Genomic DNA, 17,946 nt, shown 5'->3' on the forward strand with positions numbered 1-17,946 from the left:
AGCCCAGCAGCATCTCCACTTCTGCAGCAGATTGAGGAAAGTGAGTTGTACACACCCCTCTGCCCCCTCCCCCAGTCTAACCAACCATTTCAGAAGCACCTTCCAGAGCCCTGAACAGCTGCATCACTGTCTGGTACAGGAATTAATAATTATTTATACAGCACTTTTCATACAAACAATGTAGTTCAAAGTGCTTTACAATGGGATAAAGTTCAAACATGAAATAAAAGATAAACAGGTGTTAGTCAAAAGCAAGGTTAAATAAATGGCACATCCCTGCAAGTGGCAGATGTCTTTCACCTGCCCATTCACCTCCTACCTCACTACCATTCAGGGCCCCAAACAGTCCTTCCAGGCGAGGGAACACTTCACCTGCAAATCTGTTGGGGTCAATGACTGTATCCGGAACTCCCGATGAGGGCTCTTCTACATTAGTGAGACCCCACATAGATTGGGGGACCATTTTGTCAAGCATCTTCACTCCATCTGCAAAAAGCAAGATTGCCCGCTGGCCAACCATCTTAATTCCCGTCCCTATTCCCATTCTGACATGTCGATCTATAGCCCCCTATTCTGCTATGATGAGGCCACTCTCAGGTAGAGGAGCAAGACCTCATATTCCATTGAGGTAGCCTCCAATTTGATGACATGAACATCAATTCCAATATCAGGTTCACTTTCAACCTTCCCCTTCCCTCTTCTTCAATTCCCACTCCGGCATCCTCTTACCTTTTCACCTCAGTGGCTTATCATCTCCTCCTTTGCTTTCTCTCAAGGTCCACTTTCCTCTCCTATAAGATTCTTCCTTCTCCAGCCCTTTACCATTTCCAGCTATTGCCTCCCAGCTTCTTACTTCATCCCTCTCCCGCAACCACCTTCTAACTGGTACTCCTTCCCCTCCGACCCACCTTCTTATTCAAGCTTCTTTCCCCTTTCCTTTCCAGTCCTGATGAAGGGTCCCAGCCCAAAACGTCAACTGTTTATTCGCCTACATAGAGGCTGCCCGTTCGGCTGAGTCCCTCCAGCATCTTGTGTGTTGCTCTGGATTTCACCCATCTGCTGAATCCCTTGTGTTAAATAAATAGGTTTTGAGCTGGCATTTAAAAGTGTCAGCTGGGTCTGCATCTCTTATAGTTTTAGGCATTGAGTTCCACAGTTTAGGAACAGTGTTCAAAAAAGCTGACCTGCCAATCATCTTTTGAGGAAGATTGTTTAAGTCTAAGACAGCAGTGGAAGAAGACTTGAGAGCTCGAGCAGGATTATAAAATTAAAACAATTCTGTGATGTACTCTGGTCCCAGACCATTAAAGGTTTTAGACACAAGTATGAGAACTTGAAAATCAATTCTAAATGATACTGGAAGGTTCATACAGGATTCTGTACTCCCTCATCCTGGTTTTAGTTAAAACCCTAGCAGTGGCACTTTGAATGAGTTGAAGTTTGTCAGTAGATTGCTTTGGATAGCCAGTAAGAAGTGCATTGCAGTAATCTAGGCTATTTGATATAAAGGCATAAATTAGTTTTTCAGCATTATTATGTGACAGAAACAGATGCGCCTTTGCAATATTTCTTCAGCATAGATATGCTGCTCTGGTCACTTTCTTTATGTAAGGGGTTTCTTCTTTTATGTTACTGCTAAGGCTAATGAAATCGCTTCTTTGTTATGTTAACTGCTGAGAAAGCGCTTCTCTCTCGCAGCTTGCTTGGGTTATAATTGCTGATAAGAGAATTGTATTCATTTGCTAACCAATTGGGATAGATGTTATTCTTTCTTGTGTGTCTGTAAGCTATTGCTTTCGCGGGCTTTGGGGCAGAAGGCACGATGGGGACAGAGAGAGGAGACGCGATGCTGTAAGCTGGCCGACAGAACGGACCCCGAGCGGGAGTCCGAGGCCCAGGGTCTTCGGCGAGGAGTGGAGACGAAGACAGACTCGTGTGGAGCGTCTGGTCGACCACCGTGGTTGGTCCCAGGCGGTGGGTCGAGGGGGTCGGAGGGGATCAAATGATGGAAAGAAGGCTCCGTTAATTGAGCTCCAATGGTTGTGCACAAAGTGGTTGAACTTTGATAAGCTTGGTGTCTTTTACTTTCCTTTTATATTTTATCTCTATTAATTACATAGTTCCAGTAAGATCTATAAAGTGTAATCATTTAATCGTATATGGTGTATTGTCTGTTATTTGGCGGGGTGGGGCACATCACACAGCATGCACACAAACTCGATTACAGAGTTTGGCGAGGTCGAAGGCTGCTTCCCCTAGACGAAAGCGAGCTGAGCGAGCCTGAGGCCTACCAGGGGGGCTACATTTATGTACGATTTAAAATTCAAATCTGAATCAAAGATAACACAAGGAGAGCCAAGTTCCCAAGTTTATCAAGAAGTTTCTCTCTTTTGGCTTTGGGGCCAACCAAAAGTATTTCACTTTTATGTTCATCCAGTTTTGGGAAATTACAGCTCAATTATTTGTTTATTGCAGAAATCAGAGAAGATAGGGTGCCACCGTCAGACTCAACCAAGATACACAATTGTGTGTCATCTGCACAACTGTGGAAATCAAACTTATGCTCTCTAATGATGTCTCCTACGGAGAAGAGCAGGAAACCAAGACAGCTTTCCTGAGCAACACCAAAGGCGCATTGTATCTCTTCAAAAGTTTTCTCTCTAAGCCAGGGATTCCCAACCTGGGGTCGATGGGCCCCTTGGTTAGCGGTAAGGCTCCATGGCATAAAAAAGGTTGGAAACACCTGCTCTATGCTATATGAGCAAAACCAAATAAGGGCACTACCAGAGAAGGCTGTGGTGAATTGTGTCGACAGAAACACTCAGATCTAGGAGAATAGGAACTAACAGCCTGTTAGCATCAGTGCTGAGCCCAAGGTTGTTAGCAATTTTGGTAAGGGCTGTCTCCGTGCTACGGTTTGCTCTAAAACCTGACTGAAACTTTTTGAAAATATTGTTCTCATTCAGTAAGTTGTTGAGTTAGTTGAAAATGAATTTCTTAAGAATCTTGATCAGGAACAGAAGATTTGATATAGGCCTGCAGTTAATTAGTAACTCACTAGCAAGCTTTGGCTTTTTAAAGTAAGGGGTTTGATGGCTGCAATTTTAAAGGCATCTGGATAAACTCCAGTTTCAAGGGATGTATTAATAATTTTTCTAAGAGAATTAAAAACACTATTAAAAAAGCCCTTAAAAAGAGTGGTATGGGCAGGGTCGAGACACCAAGTAGACAGTTTACTCTTTTGTTGCAACCTTAGAGTTCTGAATCAGAAATACTTATAAATTTTGACGCGGTTGCCATCTTTTTGAGGTCGGCTATACAGATTACCAGTACCTGTAGCTATATTCTCCCTAATGGAAGTAATTTTGTTGATAAAAAATATTGCATACTCCTCACATTTTATAGCATATGCTTGACTGAGGAAATTACAGGTTAGGACAGGGTTCAACGGTTGGTTAGCGTTGAGAACAATATCCTTGAATCGTTGCCATTCGATGTAATAATCTTGGAAAATGGGCGCTTCTTACAGAGCATATAGCAGCATTAAAGGATGCAAGTTTTTACTTGAAAATATTACAGTGGCCCTCTAGCCCAGAGTCCTCCATTTTCTCTCAGCTGCTCTGCAAGACCTACTGAGTTCATGGACAGATTTGTTAAACCATCTTGACATTCTACTATTGCTTTTTAACCCTAAGCCAATATAGTCAAAACCCTTTTTAAGCCTATGTGTTTGACATATCTATCAAATTATTGTTGAAGACATCAACCATTTGATTTAATGAGCTGTTTAGGTCACATGGGTCAGATACATAAACTCACCAGCTCAGAGATTTAAGTTGCTTTGAAGCATCAAGAAACCATTAGTTAGAAATTATTTCTCTTGGTTATGGGCAGGAGCATATCAAAAAGTACACAATAATGATCAGATATAGTGGTATCAGACAGAGACATTACTACTTAACCCTTTGTCATTACTAAATCAAGCGCATTTTCAAATCGATGGGTGGGCTCAGTGACATGCTGGGCAAGATCTCGGCTGTCTAAAGTTCATGAATTCAGCTGCCATGGAGTTCGCATTTGAGAGATGATTAGAATGAATATTGAAATCACCAGCGATGACAATCCTGCTTTCGTTCAATATAATGGACGATAAAAATTCCGAGAATTCCACTAGGAAAGTAGGCATTGGATTTGGGAGGGTGATAATAGACCATGTCTTAAACAACGAAGTACAAAGAACCACTACCCAGCACATGAGACACTATGAAGATCTACTGTCCACAGTAAAGATGAGGAAACTGAGATGATATGACCACATAACAAGATCGAGTGGACTCTCAAAGACCATCCTTCAGGGAATGGTGCAGGAGAAAAGGAAAAGGGCCGGACAGAGGAAGAAATGGACATACAATATTGCAGAGTGGACAAGAGAGAGCTTTGCTGTAACCCAGGCACTTGCCCACAACTGTGAAAGATGGAGGCAACTAGTGTAGCGCTTATGTGTACAGCACCCCTACGGCCGAGGTGGGCATAATTGTACTACAGAAGACAGGAACTGTACCACAAATTTTAAACATATATACCACAAAACTTTAAAATTTGTCGACAGACAGTAGATTACACTTAAAATGTTTTTTTGAACACCGTGGCAAGCCCGCCAACTTGTCCACTAAGCCTTGGAATGCTGAAACTACCATAGTCAGGGGGAGACAGTTCAGATAACTGACTGTATTCATTTGGCTATAACCAGGTGTCAGGTATGAACATAAAATAAAGGTCTGTAGGGGTAGTTAAATCATTTAAGATAAAAGTCTTCTTTGAAAGGGATGTCATATTTAGAAGAGCTATCTTAAACAGAGTAGCTTGGAGTGTGCAACCGTAGATTTTAAGTGTAGAAGGTTATTTCTGTCAATACGTTTACTAGGACAGTTCAATCTGGCTGCCCTTCCAGTGACAATGGTCTGAATATGATGGGTAAAGTTTACAGAGCTGGTGGATGTTGAGGAGGAAACCGTGAGGGAAGGGTCACACGTGCCACTGACTGCAAATAGTCATCCGTGCAGGTTTGCCAGAGTGCAGAGGCATATGTTTGCAGAGAGATTCTGTGAGCCCAGACCGTCGGGGTGAAGACCACAGGGTTTGAAAAATGTGCTGTGTTCCCAAAACAGATTAAAATTGTGATGAAACCAAAGTTCAGCACTCTACACTGCATCTGAAGCCAATCAGCAGACTGAGGAGCCTGCTATAATGCCCAGAGCTGGGACCCAGCATGGGAATTGGTCTGGAGATTAAAAATATCCTTGCCACTGATTTTTTTGGAATTCAGAGATCACTAAGGCCACTCAGATTGTTGCTGAACAATATCATTTGTGCCAACATGGACAACAATCTTTATTACAAAGGGGTAGTCAGTGAGCAGGCAAGGGAGCTCATACTGTAGTGCTGGGAAAACGATTCCACTTAGCTTTGACTTGACATTCCTGATGGAGTCACCAGTTATCAGCATTATTGGAGGAGGGGGAGAAGACCAAGAATCTGCTGTGACTTTGTGGCCAGGGAGTTAGCGCAGAAGTTACTCCGCTTAGGGTGCAGTGAAGACGAGGAGGTACATATTGGCCATCCAGAACGGCGTGTAGCTGCCAGTGGGGAACATCTCGCTACTTATCACTGAGTCCTTGATGCCCCAGAAAATGGAGGTTCTGACGAGCCAGTCAGCGGGGGAAACTCGTGGTCATCCAGGACATTGAATCTATTCTGCAGTTGGGTTTCTTGCTGTGGTGCTGGAGGAGAGGCGAGCTTATACCTTCCTACAACTGACCATGGTCTCACTAAACAGAGCCTTAGGCTTCCTGATGCCTTGGGCCTGGATCCCAGTTGAATCTAGGGCTCGTTCGGCTTAGCTAGAATCAGCCCCTGAACATGGAGCGGTGAAACTGGGCCCAATCCAGGGAATTGTGGAATCTGACAGCAAGTCCCTACAAAGGATTGTGATGACTGCTGAGAAGATCATCAGCGTCTCTCTTCTACTCAGAGGTATTTATCTGAAGTGCAATGTATGTGGGGCCCTTAACATTGTCAATGATCCCTATACTATCAGGCAGGAGATACCACAGCATCAGGAGAACAGCTGTTAGGATGAGAAACAGCTTCTTCACTCAGGATGTAAGACTACTGAACTCCTTGCCACCACCCAGGTCTCATCACATATAAAGCGCAGGTAGCGTTACACTGTTTACTTTTTAACTTGTGACAAGCACACCTTATTATTTGTTTTCTCATTTGTAGTAATACTACTTTACACTACTCTATCTGTTGGTTGTGAGAGTTACATGTACTGCCTTGTGCACTTTGGACTGAAGGAATGTTGTTTCATTTGAAGGTTTACATGTGTACAGTTGATTAACAATAAACTGAACAGCAAACTTGATCAGCACCAAACTTGGATAACCACATTCTATCTTTTCATGTAAAGTGAATTAGCCAGTTGACATTTAGTACAGCGAATAAGAAGCCAAATGCTAATTGTGAATCATTCAAAACTAACGAGGTCTTGCTGATCTGTATGAGGTAACGTTCAATCACTGCAGGCATTTTTGATCTTCATAACTGGAAGATCAAAAGATGCAAGGTCACAAATGAATGATTCTTGACAGCAGAGTATGACTCTAGGACGAGGAGAGTTTGAATAAGATTGTTCTATACACAACTGAATTTAGAAAGTATCAAGTTGTTTTATTTATTTTTGATTTTCAACATACTTAGAATATTGAATACCAGATAAACTCATGAAGAATATATCCAAACAAATTTATAATGTTCAGAGTGTTGGGAGATACAGACAAAAGCAGGTCCTTCAGTCTACCAACCATCATACACCCAGTTACACTAATCCTACTTTAAATCCTCCTCCCCACTTTATCAGGTCCTCTTTCCCCACGCTGCCCACATTCTATCATCTACAGACACTGAGCTCAATTTATAGTGGCCCATTAACATTTCAATCAGCAAACCTTTGGGATCTCTGGTCTATGTGAAGGAAACCCATGCTTGCAACCTCCACACAGTCAGGATTGAACCCAGCTCTCTGGGGCAGTGGAGCAGCAACTCAACTATCTACACTATCGTGTTGACCCTATCTATTGTGGGCTCTTTTTGGTCCATTTTACTCTTAGCGTCAGAGAGCATAACAACGCTGAAGAAAGCCTTGAGCTGACAAGTTTTTCAGCTCAAGTCCCATGTACCCACAATAAGACCATAGCTCTCCATGCATTCTCATCCTTATACAGTGCCAATAAAAAAGTATTCCCCTCCCCCGGAAGTTTTCATGTCTTATTGTTTCACAACATTGAATCGTAGTGGATTTAATTTACCTTTTTTTGACACTGATCAACAGAAAATGACTCGTGTCAGAGTGAAAACAGATCTTTACAAAGTGATCTAAATTCATTACAAACATAAAACACAAAATAATTGATTGCATAAGTATTCACCACTTCAAGTCAGTATTTAGCAGATGTACCTTTGGCAGCGATGACAGCCTTGAGTCTGTGTGGATAGGTCTCTATCAGCTTTGCACATCTGGACACTGAATTTTTTCCCCCATTCTTCTTTACAAAACTACTCAAGCTCTGTCAGATTGCATGGGGATTGTGAGTGAACAGCCCTTTTCAAGTCCAGCCACAAATTCTTCAATTGGATTGAGTTCTAAACTCTGACTGGGCCACTCCAGGACATTAACTTTCTTGTCTTTAAGCCATTCCTGTGAAACTTTGGCTTTATGCTTGGGGGTCATTGTCTTGCTGGAAAACAAATTTTCTCCCAAGTCACAGTTCTCTTGCAGACTGCATCAGGTTTTCCTCCAGGATTTCCCTGTATTTTGATCTATTCATTTTACCCTCTACCTTCACAAGTGTTCCAGGGCCTGCTGCAGTGAAGCATCCCCACAGAATAATGCAGCCACCACCGTGCTTCATGGTAGGGATGGTGTGTTTTTGATGATGCGCAGTGCTTGGCTTATGCCAAACATAGCATTTAGTCTGATGTTCAAAAAGCTCAATTTTGATTTCATCAGACCATAGAACCTTCTTCCAGTTGACTTCAGAATCTCCCACATGCCTTCTGGCAAACTCTAGCTGAAATTTCAGTTTTTTTCACAACAGTGGCTTTCTCCTTGCCACTCTCCCATAAAGCTGTGACTGGTGAAGCACCCAGGCAATAATTGTTGTATGCGCAGTCTCTCCCATCTCAGCCACTGAAACTTGTAACTCCTCCAGAGTTGTCACAGATGTCTTGCTAACCTTCCTCACTAGTCCCCTTCACTCAGTTTTTAAGGTCAGCCAGCTCTCGGCAGATTTACAGCTGTGCCAAATTCTTTCCATTTCTTGATGATTGACTTAACTGTACTCCAAGGGATATTAAGGGACTTGGAAATTTTCTTGTAGACATCTCCTGACTTATGCTTTTCAATAACCTCCTTCCAGGGTTGCATCGTGTGTTCTTTTTTCTTCTTTGTCCAGTTTTTGCCCAGATACTGACTCACCAGTAGTTAGACCTTCCAGATACAGGTGTATTTTTTACTATAATCAATTGAAACACCTTGACTGCACACAGATTATTTCCATTTAACTAATTATGTGATTTCTAAAACCAATTGCTGCACCAATGATGATTTGATGTGTCATATTAAAGGAGGTGAATACTTATGCAAATAAATTATTTTGGGTTTTATATTTGTAATTAATATGAGATCACTTTGTAGAGAACTGTTTTCATTTTGACACAAAAAAGTCTTTTTCTGTTGATCAGTGTCAAAAAAGTCAAATTAAATCTACTGTGATTCAATGTTGTAAAACAATAACACATGAAAACTTCCAAGCAGAGTGAATACTTCAATTATTTTGTGTTTTATATTTGTAATTAAAGAGACCACTTTGGAGAGAACTGTTTTCATTTTGACACGAAAGAGTCTTTTTCTGTTGATCAGTGTCAAAAAGGCAAATTAAATCTACTATGATTCAACGTTGTAAAATAATAACACATGAAAACTTCCAAGCGGAGTGAATACTTTTTTTAAAAAATATAGCCGCTGTACCTATCTAAACTTCTCTTAAAGGTTGTAATTGAACCCACATCTACCACTTCCACTGGCAGCTCATTCCACACTCACACCTCCCTTAGGTTTCCAGAGAATATTTCACATCTCACTTTAAAACTATGACCACTAGTTCTAGTGATAAAGTTTAAGGGAAAGGGGGATTCTCAAGATTCCTGTAAACAATGGATTAAGTACTGACTATGTCTGTGACTGCAGTGTGTTTGAATAATGTCTCACAGTTGCCTTCTTTGGAGCAAGATAATTAAAGTTTGCCTGGATCCACATCAGATGTCTCTGGGCTTTTCACACCTTTTGATTTTGACAAAAAGCAGTACCTGATAGAAATTAGACAGAACATTCCTTTCTTAATTAAAGCATAAATTTGACGGATGTTCTTATCTTTGTAATTAAGTCGTGGCTCCAGCAAACCAGGTAGGATATTCTTTCTTTAATTAAGGTGGCTGGAGTGTCTAACATTGAATGTACTTTTGTATCAATAGTCCATTGACTTGACCAGGATGGTTATCAAACTACATACATCAAAGTTGCTGGTGAACGCAGCAGGCCAGGCAGCATCTATAGGAAGAGGCGCAGTCGACGTTTTAGGCCGAGACCCTTCGTCACCTGTCCAGCTCTCGGCTCCATCCCTCCCCCTCCTGTCTTCTCCTATCATTTTGGATCTCCCCCTCCCCCTCCAGCTTTCAAATCCCTTACTCACTCTTCCTTCAGTTAGTCCTGACGAAGGGTCTCGGCCTGAAACGTCGACTGCGCCTCTTCCTATAGATGCTGCCTGGCCTGCTGCGTTCACCAGCAACTTTGATGTATGTTGCTTGAATTTCCAGCATCTGCAGAATTCCTGTTGTTTGGTTATCAAACTGATTGTTCTTTTGTATCGGTGGCCTTATAACTTCTGATAATTCTGACATCGGGCAGTGTACTTGTAGAACCGCTGGGGAGATGAGAAAGGGTCTCTCCCTGATGTCGGGTCCGAGTTCACTCGCCGGCTGAGCTCGAAGAAATAAATGGGTGAAAAGATAAGTAACGATCTTTTTGTGCTGTTGTTATTTGATCTAGCAAAGTTACGTTTACACTAGTCTCACCCAATCTCAGGGGGAAGTGCGTGCCTTTAATTTCTCTATTTATACACCTTGTACGTTTATATACCTCTGTAAGACCTCCCCTCACTATCTTACATCCAGGGAATAAAGTCAAAACTTATTCAACCGGTCCTTATAACTCAGGTCCTCAAGTCAAGGCAAAAGCCTTGTAAATTTTCTGTGCACTCTTTCAAGTGAATAGATATCCTTCCTGTTGGTAGGTGACCACAACTACGTACAATACTCTAAATCTGACCTCTCCAATATCTCATGCAACTTCAACACAACATCCCTAATCCTGTATTCAATACTTGATTTAAAGGCCAATGCCAAGAGCTCTCTTTATGACCCTGTCTACTTGTGATGCCACTTTCAAGGAATTTCCAGACCTGCTTGTTATAACGCACACCTTCGTACCCTATTTTCCACTGTGTAATTCCTACCCTGGTTAGTCCTCACAACATGCAACACCTCACACGTCTGCATTAAATTCCATCTGTCATTTTTCAGCCCATTTCACCAGCTGGTCCCCAGATCCTGTTGCGAGCTTTAATAACCTTCTTCGCAACGCATTACATTCCCAATCCTGGTGTCATCTGCAAATATGCAGATTGGGTTTACCACATTATCATCTAAATCATCAATCTAGAGATGATAAACAGCAATGGAGCCAGCACCGATCCCTGCGACACATCACCAGTCACAGGCCTCCAGTCTGTGAGATAACCATCTACTCTGTCTTCTACTAAGCCAAAGACAAATCCAATTTACCATATCGTCCTGGACCCATCATATAAACATTATTGAAAAAGAAAGTACAACAGCTCTTCTACTTCCTCTGGAGTCTGTGGAGATTTGACATGTCATCAAAAACCTTAGCAAACTTCTATAGATGCATGGTGGAATTTATATCGACTGGCTGCATTACAGCCTGGTATGGGAACACCAAAAGTAGTGGATTAAGCCCAGTGCATCACAGGTAAAACCCTCCCAACCATGGAGCACATCTACATGAAATGTTGCTGTAGAAAAGCAGCATCCATTGCCAAAGATCCTCTCCACCCAGGCTCTGCTCTTTTTTCATTCCTGCCATCAGTTACAAGATACACATGTCTCAGGACTCACACCATCAGGTTCTAGAACAGTTACCACCCCTCAACAATAGGCGCATGAACAATAGGGGATAACTACATCTATTCTATTTCCGATGTTCCCACAACCGATAGTCTCACTTTAAGGATTCTTTATCTTGTTATTTCATACTCTATATTTATTGCTATTTATTTATGCTTGCATTTGCAAAGTTTGTTGTTCATCAAACCTGTTTACAGTTACTGATGTGCTACGTATGCCCACAGGGGAAAAAAAGAATCTCTGGGCTGTATGTTGTGAGATGTATGTACTCTAACAATAAATTTTAATTTGTATTTTGAATCCTTAATGCCAAGCAACTGAACCTTCTGGACAAGATTTTGTCAAAATCCTTGCTAACGTCGACATAGACAACATCCATCATATCTCCTGTATCAGCCTTCCCCATCACCTCCTCAAAAACGCTACAAGATTGGTCAGACATGACCTACTATGCACAAGGACATGTTGACTACACATTTTGCAGACCTTCATTAAAATTATCTGCAAAATAGTATCAGAAGTTGTGCAAAAGATTTAAATAAACCTGACACTTGGAGAAATGTGGGATTATGGAGTCAGAGACATTCAGCATGGAAACAGGTCTATGTTGATCTTCATAAACCCACTGTTTTATTCTTCCAAAGGCTCCTGTCAATTCCCTCGATGCTACCAGTCTCTTAAATACCAGTTATAATTATAGAAGCCAATTACCTTACGAACCCACACATCTTTGAAGTCAGTAAATATCACAGTCACAGAGAGAATGCACGAACTCTACACAGGAAGCGACAGAGCTCAAGACTAAAACAACAGGAATTCTGCAGATGCTGGAAATTCAAGCAACACACATCAAAGTTGCTGGTGAACACAGCAGGCCAGGCAACATCTCTAGGAAGAGGTACAGTCGACGTTTCAGGCCGAGACCCTTCGTCAGGACTAAGAGCTCAAGACTAAATTGCAGCCTCCATTGGCCTCAATTGTGCTGCCCTCTCACAGAAACAGGTTACTCTGGAGTCAGGTGACATATCAGAAATGATGACTCCTTCGCTGATAAAATTGAGAAATACAATACCAAGTATTTTTTTTTACTTCAGGGAACCTTCAGGGCGAATTCGTTGCAGAGCAGCTCAATGGATATTCCTGTTTCAGCCTGCTACAGCTGAGAATCACAACTGCATCCAAGGTCTCTACAGTTAATAAAGATGTTTTAATACCATTGAAAAATCTATCACTGCTCATAACCGACAGAAACAATGCTGATTGTGGCCGTACTTCTCGTAGGAAACGTGGCTGTCCCTTCGGGTTACAAATTTTCAACTCCAGATATATTCTGTATCCTTATACACCTCTATCAGGTCTACTTTCATCCTTCATCACTCCAAGGAGAAAAGGCCAAGTTCACTTGTGAATTCTCATAAGGTATGTCCTCCAATCCAAGCAACGTCCTTGTAAATCTCCTTTGCACTCTCTCTATAGTATCCACATCCTTCCTGTAGTGAGGTGAGCAGAACTGAACACGGTCAGACCCCACTTGGAGTACTAAGGTCTTATATAACTATAACATTGCCTCACGGCTCTTGAACTTAATCCCATGGTTGATGAATGCCAACACACCATATACCTTCTTAACAATACTGTCAAGCTGCGCAGCAGTTTTGACTGTCCTATGGACATGAACCCCACGATTTCACTGATCCTCCACACTGCCAAGAGTCTTCCCATTAATATTATATTCTGTCTTCAAATTTGACCTACAAAAGTGAACCAACTCACACTTATCTGTCCATCTGCCACTTCTCAGCCCAGTTCTGCATCCTATCGATGTCCTGCTGTAATCTCTGACAACACTCCAGACTATCCACAACACTCCCAACCTTTGTGTCATCAGCATAACCCACCCTTCTACTTCTTCATCCAGGTCATTTATAAAAGTCACAAAGCGGAGGGGTCCCAGAACAGATCCCTGCAGAACACCACTGGTCACTGACCTCCATGCAGAATATGAACCACCTACAACCACCCTTTGCCTTCTGTGGGCAAGCCAGTTCTGGATCCACAAAGCAAGCTCTCGGTGGATCCCATGCCTCCCTACTTTCTGAAGGAGCCTGGCATGGGGAACCTTATCAAGTGCCTTACCGAAATCCATATACACTACATCCACTACTCTACCTTCATCAATGTGTTCTGTTACATCCTCAAAGAATTCAATCAGGCTCATAAGGCACGACCTGCCCTTGACAAAGCCTTGCTGACTATCCCTAATCAAATCATATCTCTCCAAATGCTCATAAATCCTGCCTCTCAGGATCTTCTCCAACAACTTGCCCAGCACTGAAGTCAGACTCACTGGTCTACAATTTCCTGGGTTATCTCTACTCCCTTTCTTGAACAAGGGAACAAGATTTTCAACTCTCCAATCCTCTGGTACTTCTCCCGTCCCTTTTGATGATGCAAAGATTATCGCAAGAGGCTCAGCAATCTCCTCCCTCACTTCCCACAGTAGCCTGGGGCATATCTCATCCGGTCTCAGTGACTTATCTAACTTAATGCTTTTCAAAAGCTCCAGCACATCCTCCTTCTTAATGTCTATATGCTCAAGCATTTCAGTCCATTGTGTCATCCCCACAAATGCCAAGGTCTTTTTCCCTGGTGAATAATGAAGCAAAGTATTCATTAAGTACCTCCGCTACCTCCTCCGGTTCCATGCACACGTTTCTACTATCACACCTGATTGATCCTATTCTCACACGGCTCATCCTCTTACTTTTCACATACTTGTAGAATGCCTTGGGGTTTTCCTTAATCCTGCTCAGCAAAGGCTTCTCATGGCCCCTTCTGGCTCTCCTAATCCATTCTTAAACTCCTTCCAAGCAACCTTGTAATTTTCTAGAGCTCTAACAGTATCTAGTTTCTTGAACTTTTTGTAAGCTTTTCTTTTCTTCTTAACTAGATTTTCTACATCCTTCGTACTCCATGGTTCTTTAACTCTACCATCCTTTCCCTGCCTTAATGGAACTTACCTATGCAGTACTTACTTATAGTACCAGAGGAAACAACACACTGGACCACTGTTACACCTCCATTAAGAGTGCCTACCGTGCTATTCCACTCCCTCACTTCGGAAAGTCTAATTACCTGGCTGTACTTCTACTCCAAGTATTGGCAGAGACTGAAGACTGCAACACTAGTCGTGGGGACCAAGAAGGTATGGATAATGGAAGCACAGGAGTGCTTACAGGACTGCTTTGAGTCAGTCAGTATTCTGGACCGTATTCAGGGATTCATCTTCGAATCTGGATGACTGTGCCACAGTTGCTACTAATTTTATTAAAATCTGTGCGGGTGAGTGTGTCCCTTCGAAAACTTGCTGCACATTCCCAAAGCAAAAACCATGGATGAACCAGGAGGTATGTTGTCTACTGAGGGCTAGGTCTGTGGCATTTAAGTCTGGTGACCCAGGTCTGCACAAGAAAACCAGTTTGGACTTGTGGAGGGCTATTTGAAGGGCGAAGAGACAATTCCAAGTGAGGCTGGAGGTGACATCGGACGCACATCATCTCTGGCAGGGTTTGCAGGACACTACTTCCTACAAAGTGAAACCCAATTGCATGAATGGCAACAATGCTTCACTACCAGACGAGTTCAATGCCTTCTATGCTCGCTTTGAAAGGGAGAATATAACTACAGCTGTGAAGATCCCTGCTGCACCTGGTGACCCTGTGATCTCTGTCTGGAGGCTGACATCAGGCTATCCTTCAGGAGGATGAACTCTAACAAGGCGGCAGGCCCAGATGGAGTACCTGGTAAGACTCCATGCCAACCAACTGGTGGGTGTTTTCAATCTCTCACTGCTACAGAGGGAAGTTCCCACCAGATTCAAAAGGGCAACCAGTGCCCAAGAAGAGTAGTGCGACCTGCCTTAACAACTATCATCCAGTAGTACTCACACCTAGGGTGATGGAATTCTTTGAGAGGTCGTGGCTAGAATCAACTCCTGCCTCGGCAAGGACCTGGACCCATTGCAATTTGCCTATTGCCACTATAGGTCTATGGTAGACATAATCTCAATGACTCTTCACATGGCCTTAGATCACCTATGACAGGAAGCTGTTTGTTCGCTACAGCTCAGCGTTTAACACCATTCCCAGAGACCTGATTGATACAGAACCTGGGCCTCTGTACCACCCTCTGAAATTGGATCCTCAGCTTCCTAACTGGAAGACCAGAATCTGTGTTGATTGGTAATAATATCTCCTCCTTGCTGATGATTAACACTGGCACACCTCAGGGATATGTGTTCAGCCCACTGCTCTACTCTCTCTATACACCCATGACTGTGTAGCTAAGTATAGCTCCAATACCATCTATAAATTTGCTGATGATACAGCCATTGCTGGTAGAATCTCAGATGAAGATGAGAGGGTGCACAGGATCGAGATATACCAGCTAGCTGAGTGGTGTCACAGCAACAACCTTGCACTCAATGACAGCAAGTCCAAAGAGCTTATTGTGGACTTCAGAAAGGGGAGGACAAGGAAACACAAACCAATCCTCATAAAGGGATCAGAAATGGAGAAAGTGAGCAACTTCAAGTTCCTGGCTGTCAAGATTTCTGAGGATCTAACCTGTTCCCAACATATTGATGCAGCAATAAAGAAGGTAAGACAGCAGGTATACTTCATTAGGAGTTTGAGGGTTTGAGGAAATTTGGTTTGAAAAGCTTGACAGATGTATCGTGGAGAGCATTCTGCCAGGCTGCATCACTGTCTGGTGTGGGGGGGTACTGTACAGGATCGAAAGAAACTACAATTAGTGGGCTCCATCTTGGGTGCTAGCCTCCATAGTATCCAAGACATCTTCAAGGAGCGGTGCCTCTGAAAGGTGACATGCTGCACTTTACTGCTGCTGTTAAGTTAACAAATTTCATGACATATAATGTTTTAATAAACCTGATTCAGTAAAGTAAGACAATGTTATAGATATGTAATGCAAACCTTAAAAACTAAATCTATAACCTCTTTCTGGGTAGAATGTTAGCAGAAAAGAGGAAACTTGAGCAACAGAGGAGATAGACTACAAAATGCCTTATATTATATGCCTTTCTTACGTCTGTCAACCTTGTGGTTTATAAAAATCATGAAATTTCCTCTCCTCCCTCTGGAATATATTCTAGTTAAAGCAAGGATTACAAGAAAATGTCAAGAAATGTCTTACCTTGGTGGGGATGCGTGCTGCCAAGAGGAACACTCGGCATGACGTCAATACCTGCGGAGTTAAAAGCGGATATGAAATTAGATCACTGTTATTTGCAACATACAGAAGTACTGGAATCATGGCTCTTTCATAATATGGTACAACTGAAAGTACAGCCGCGAGGGAACGTGTATAGTTGCAGCATCAGGGCTACTCTGTGATGGTTAAGCACAGAGATGCCCGAAGATTTATTCTTGTCTTCTTTTGTTCCTCATTTACAGATCTATTCTCAGTGACAGTACTGGAAGACGTTGGAATATCTCCCACATTACATGGATAAAAAAGGCCGAGAGGAATACGTGTCAAATGCAGGGACACGGGACTAGCTCAGACAGCCATCTTGAACAGCATGGGTGAGATGGGCCGAACAGCTCGTTTACTGCTCTGACTCTACTGAAGGCACACAGCTCCTCTATATGCCATTACTAAGTCCATCCACTTGCACACATAACACTGCTGGTATTGCCTTTTACTCAGCTTATCTGCTGCTGAACCTCTCATCCATGTCACATTACCTCTTTCCAAGTTTATTTCACTGCTCTCAGCCAGCCTCCCATCTTCCACTTCATATGGGCAGCCTCACCAAATCTCAAATGTGACCCAAGCCTCTTTCGCTAACTTTGTCTGTGCTTACTGGACTTCCTGGCTCCTGCTGTAACTATGCTCCAAAATGCTTAGCATCATGTACACCCACATCTCATCAATCTCTTATTGGTCTTCCAGCCCAAGAAGCTTTAATCAGTCATTAGCCATCATTTGCTTTGGCCTTAAGATTTTTCTCTCCCTCTCACACACACAAACCTCTAATTTAACTGTTTCTTTAAGAACTGTTGGCAAAGAAAGTTGGGTGGGGAGAGGGGTTGTGACTTTAGTATACAGCATAAGCCTATAAAAGATGCTTCCTGTTATCTTGCACAAAGCCAGTGAACTGCAGACACCACAGATCACACAGTGGATGCCAGTAAGGGTAACCCCAGCAGGAGAAATAACTTGGAGTGGATATTTTGAGGAATGCAGTGACAGATACTAGTGACCCAGGCATCTTCAAGGGAAAATAGAAACACCAAAGGGAATTACGTACAGTGAATGGAGAGATGTTCACTCAGGATAAAATGCACACCTCAAAATAAGATTTTGTCTCTCATTTTTAAACACTTTGTGTTCATGATTATCAGTACGTGTGTAGCAGTCAGAACAAAATCAACAGTTTACAATCTATATCAATGACTCTAACAAAATATCTCCAAATATGCTGGCAATTCAAAAGTAGCTGGGAACATAAAGGAAAGAGGAGAATTTATGAGCACTTCCAGGGAATACAAACAGGCCAAGGAAACAGAATAAAACACAAGGAGCAAAACGTAAACT

General features: G+C 42.4%; 1 protein-coding gene across 4 annotated transcripts in view; it reads right to left on the reverse strand.

The window, feature by feature from the left end:
- LOC134358043 (F-actin-uncapping protein LRRC16A-like) overlaps positions 1–17,946 on the reverse strand; it is a 342,999-nt gene that overhangs the window by 255,979 nt on the left and 69,074 nt on the right. For all 4 annotated transcript variants that reach the window (XM_063069926.1, XM_063069928.1, XM_063069927.1 and 1 more), the window contains exon 3: positions 16,540–16,590. In XM_063069926.1, coding sequence (XP_062925996.1) covers positions 16,540–16,590 — 51 coding nt within the window. The remainder of the gene's footprint in view (positions 1–16,539; positions 16,591–17,946) is intronic.

This window comes from Mobula hypostoma, chromosome 17 (genome assembly GCF_963921235.1).
Source record: "Mobula hypostoma chromosome 17, sMobHyp1.1, whole genome shotgun sequence".
In the NCBI taxonomy this organism is placed as follows: Eukaryota; Metazoa; Chordata; class Chondrichthyes; order Myliobatiformes; family Myliobatidae; genus Mobula; species Mobula hypostoma.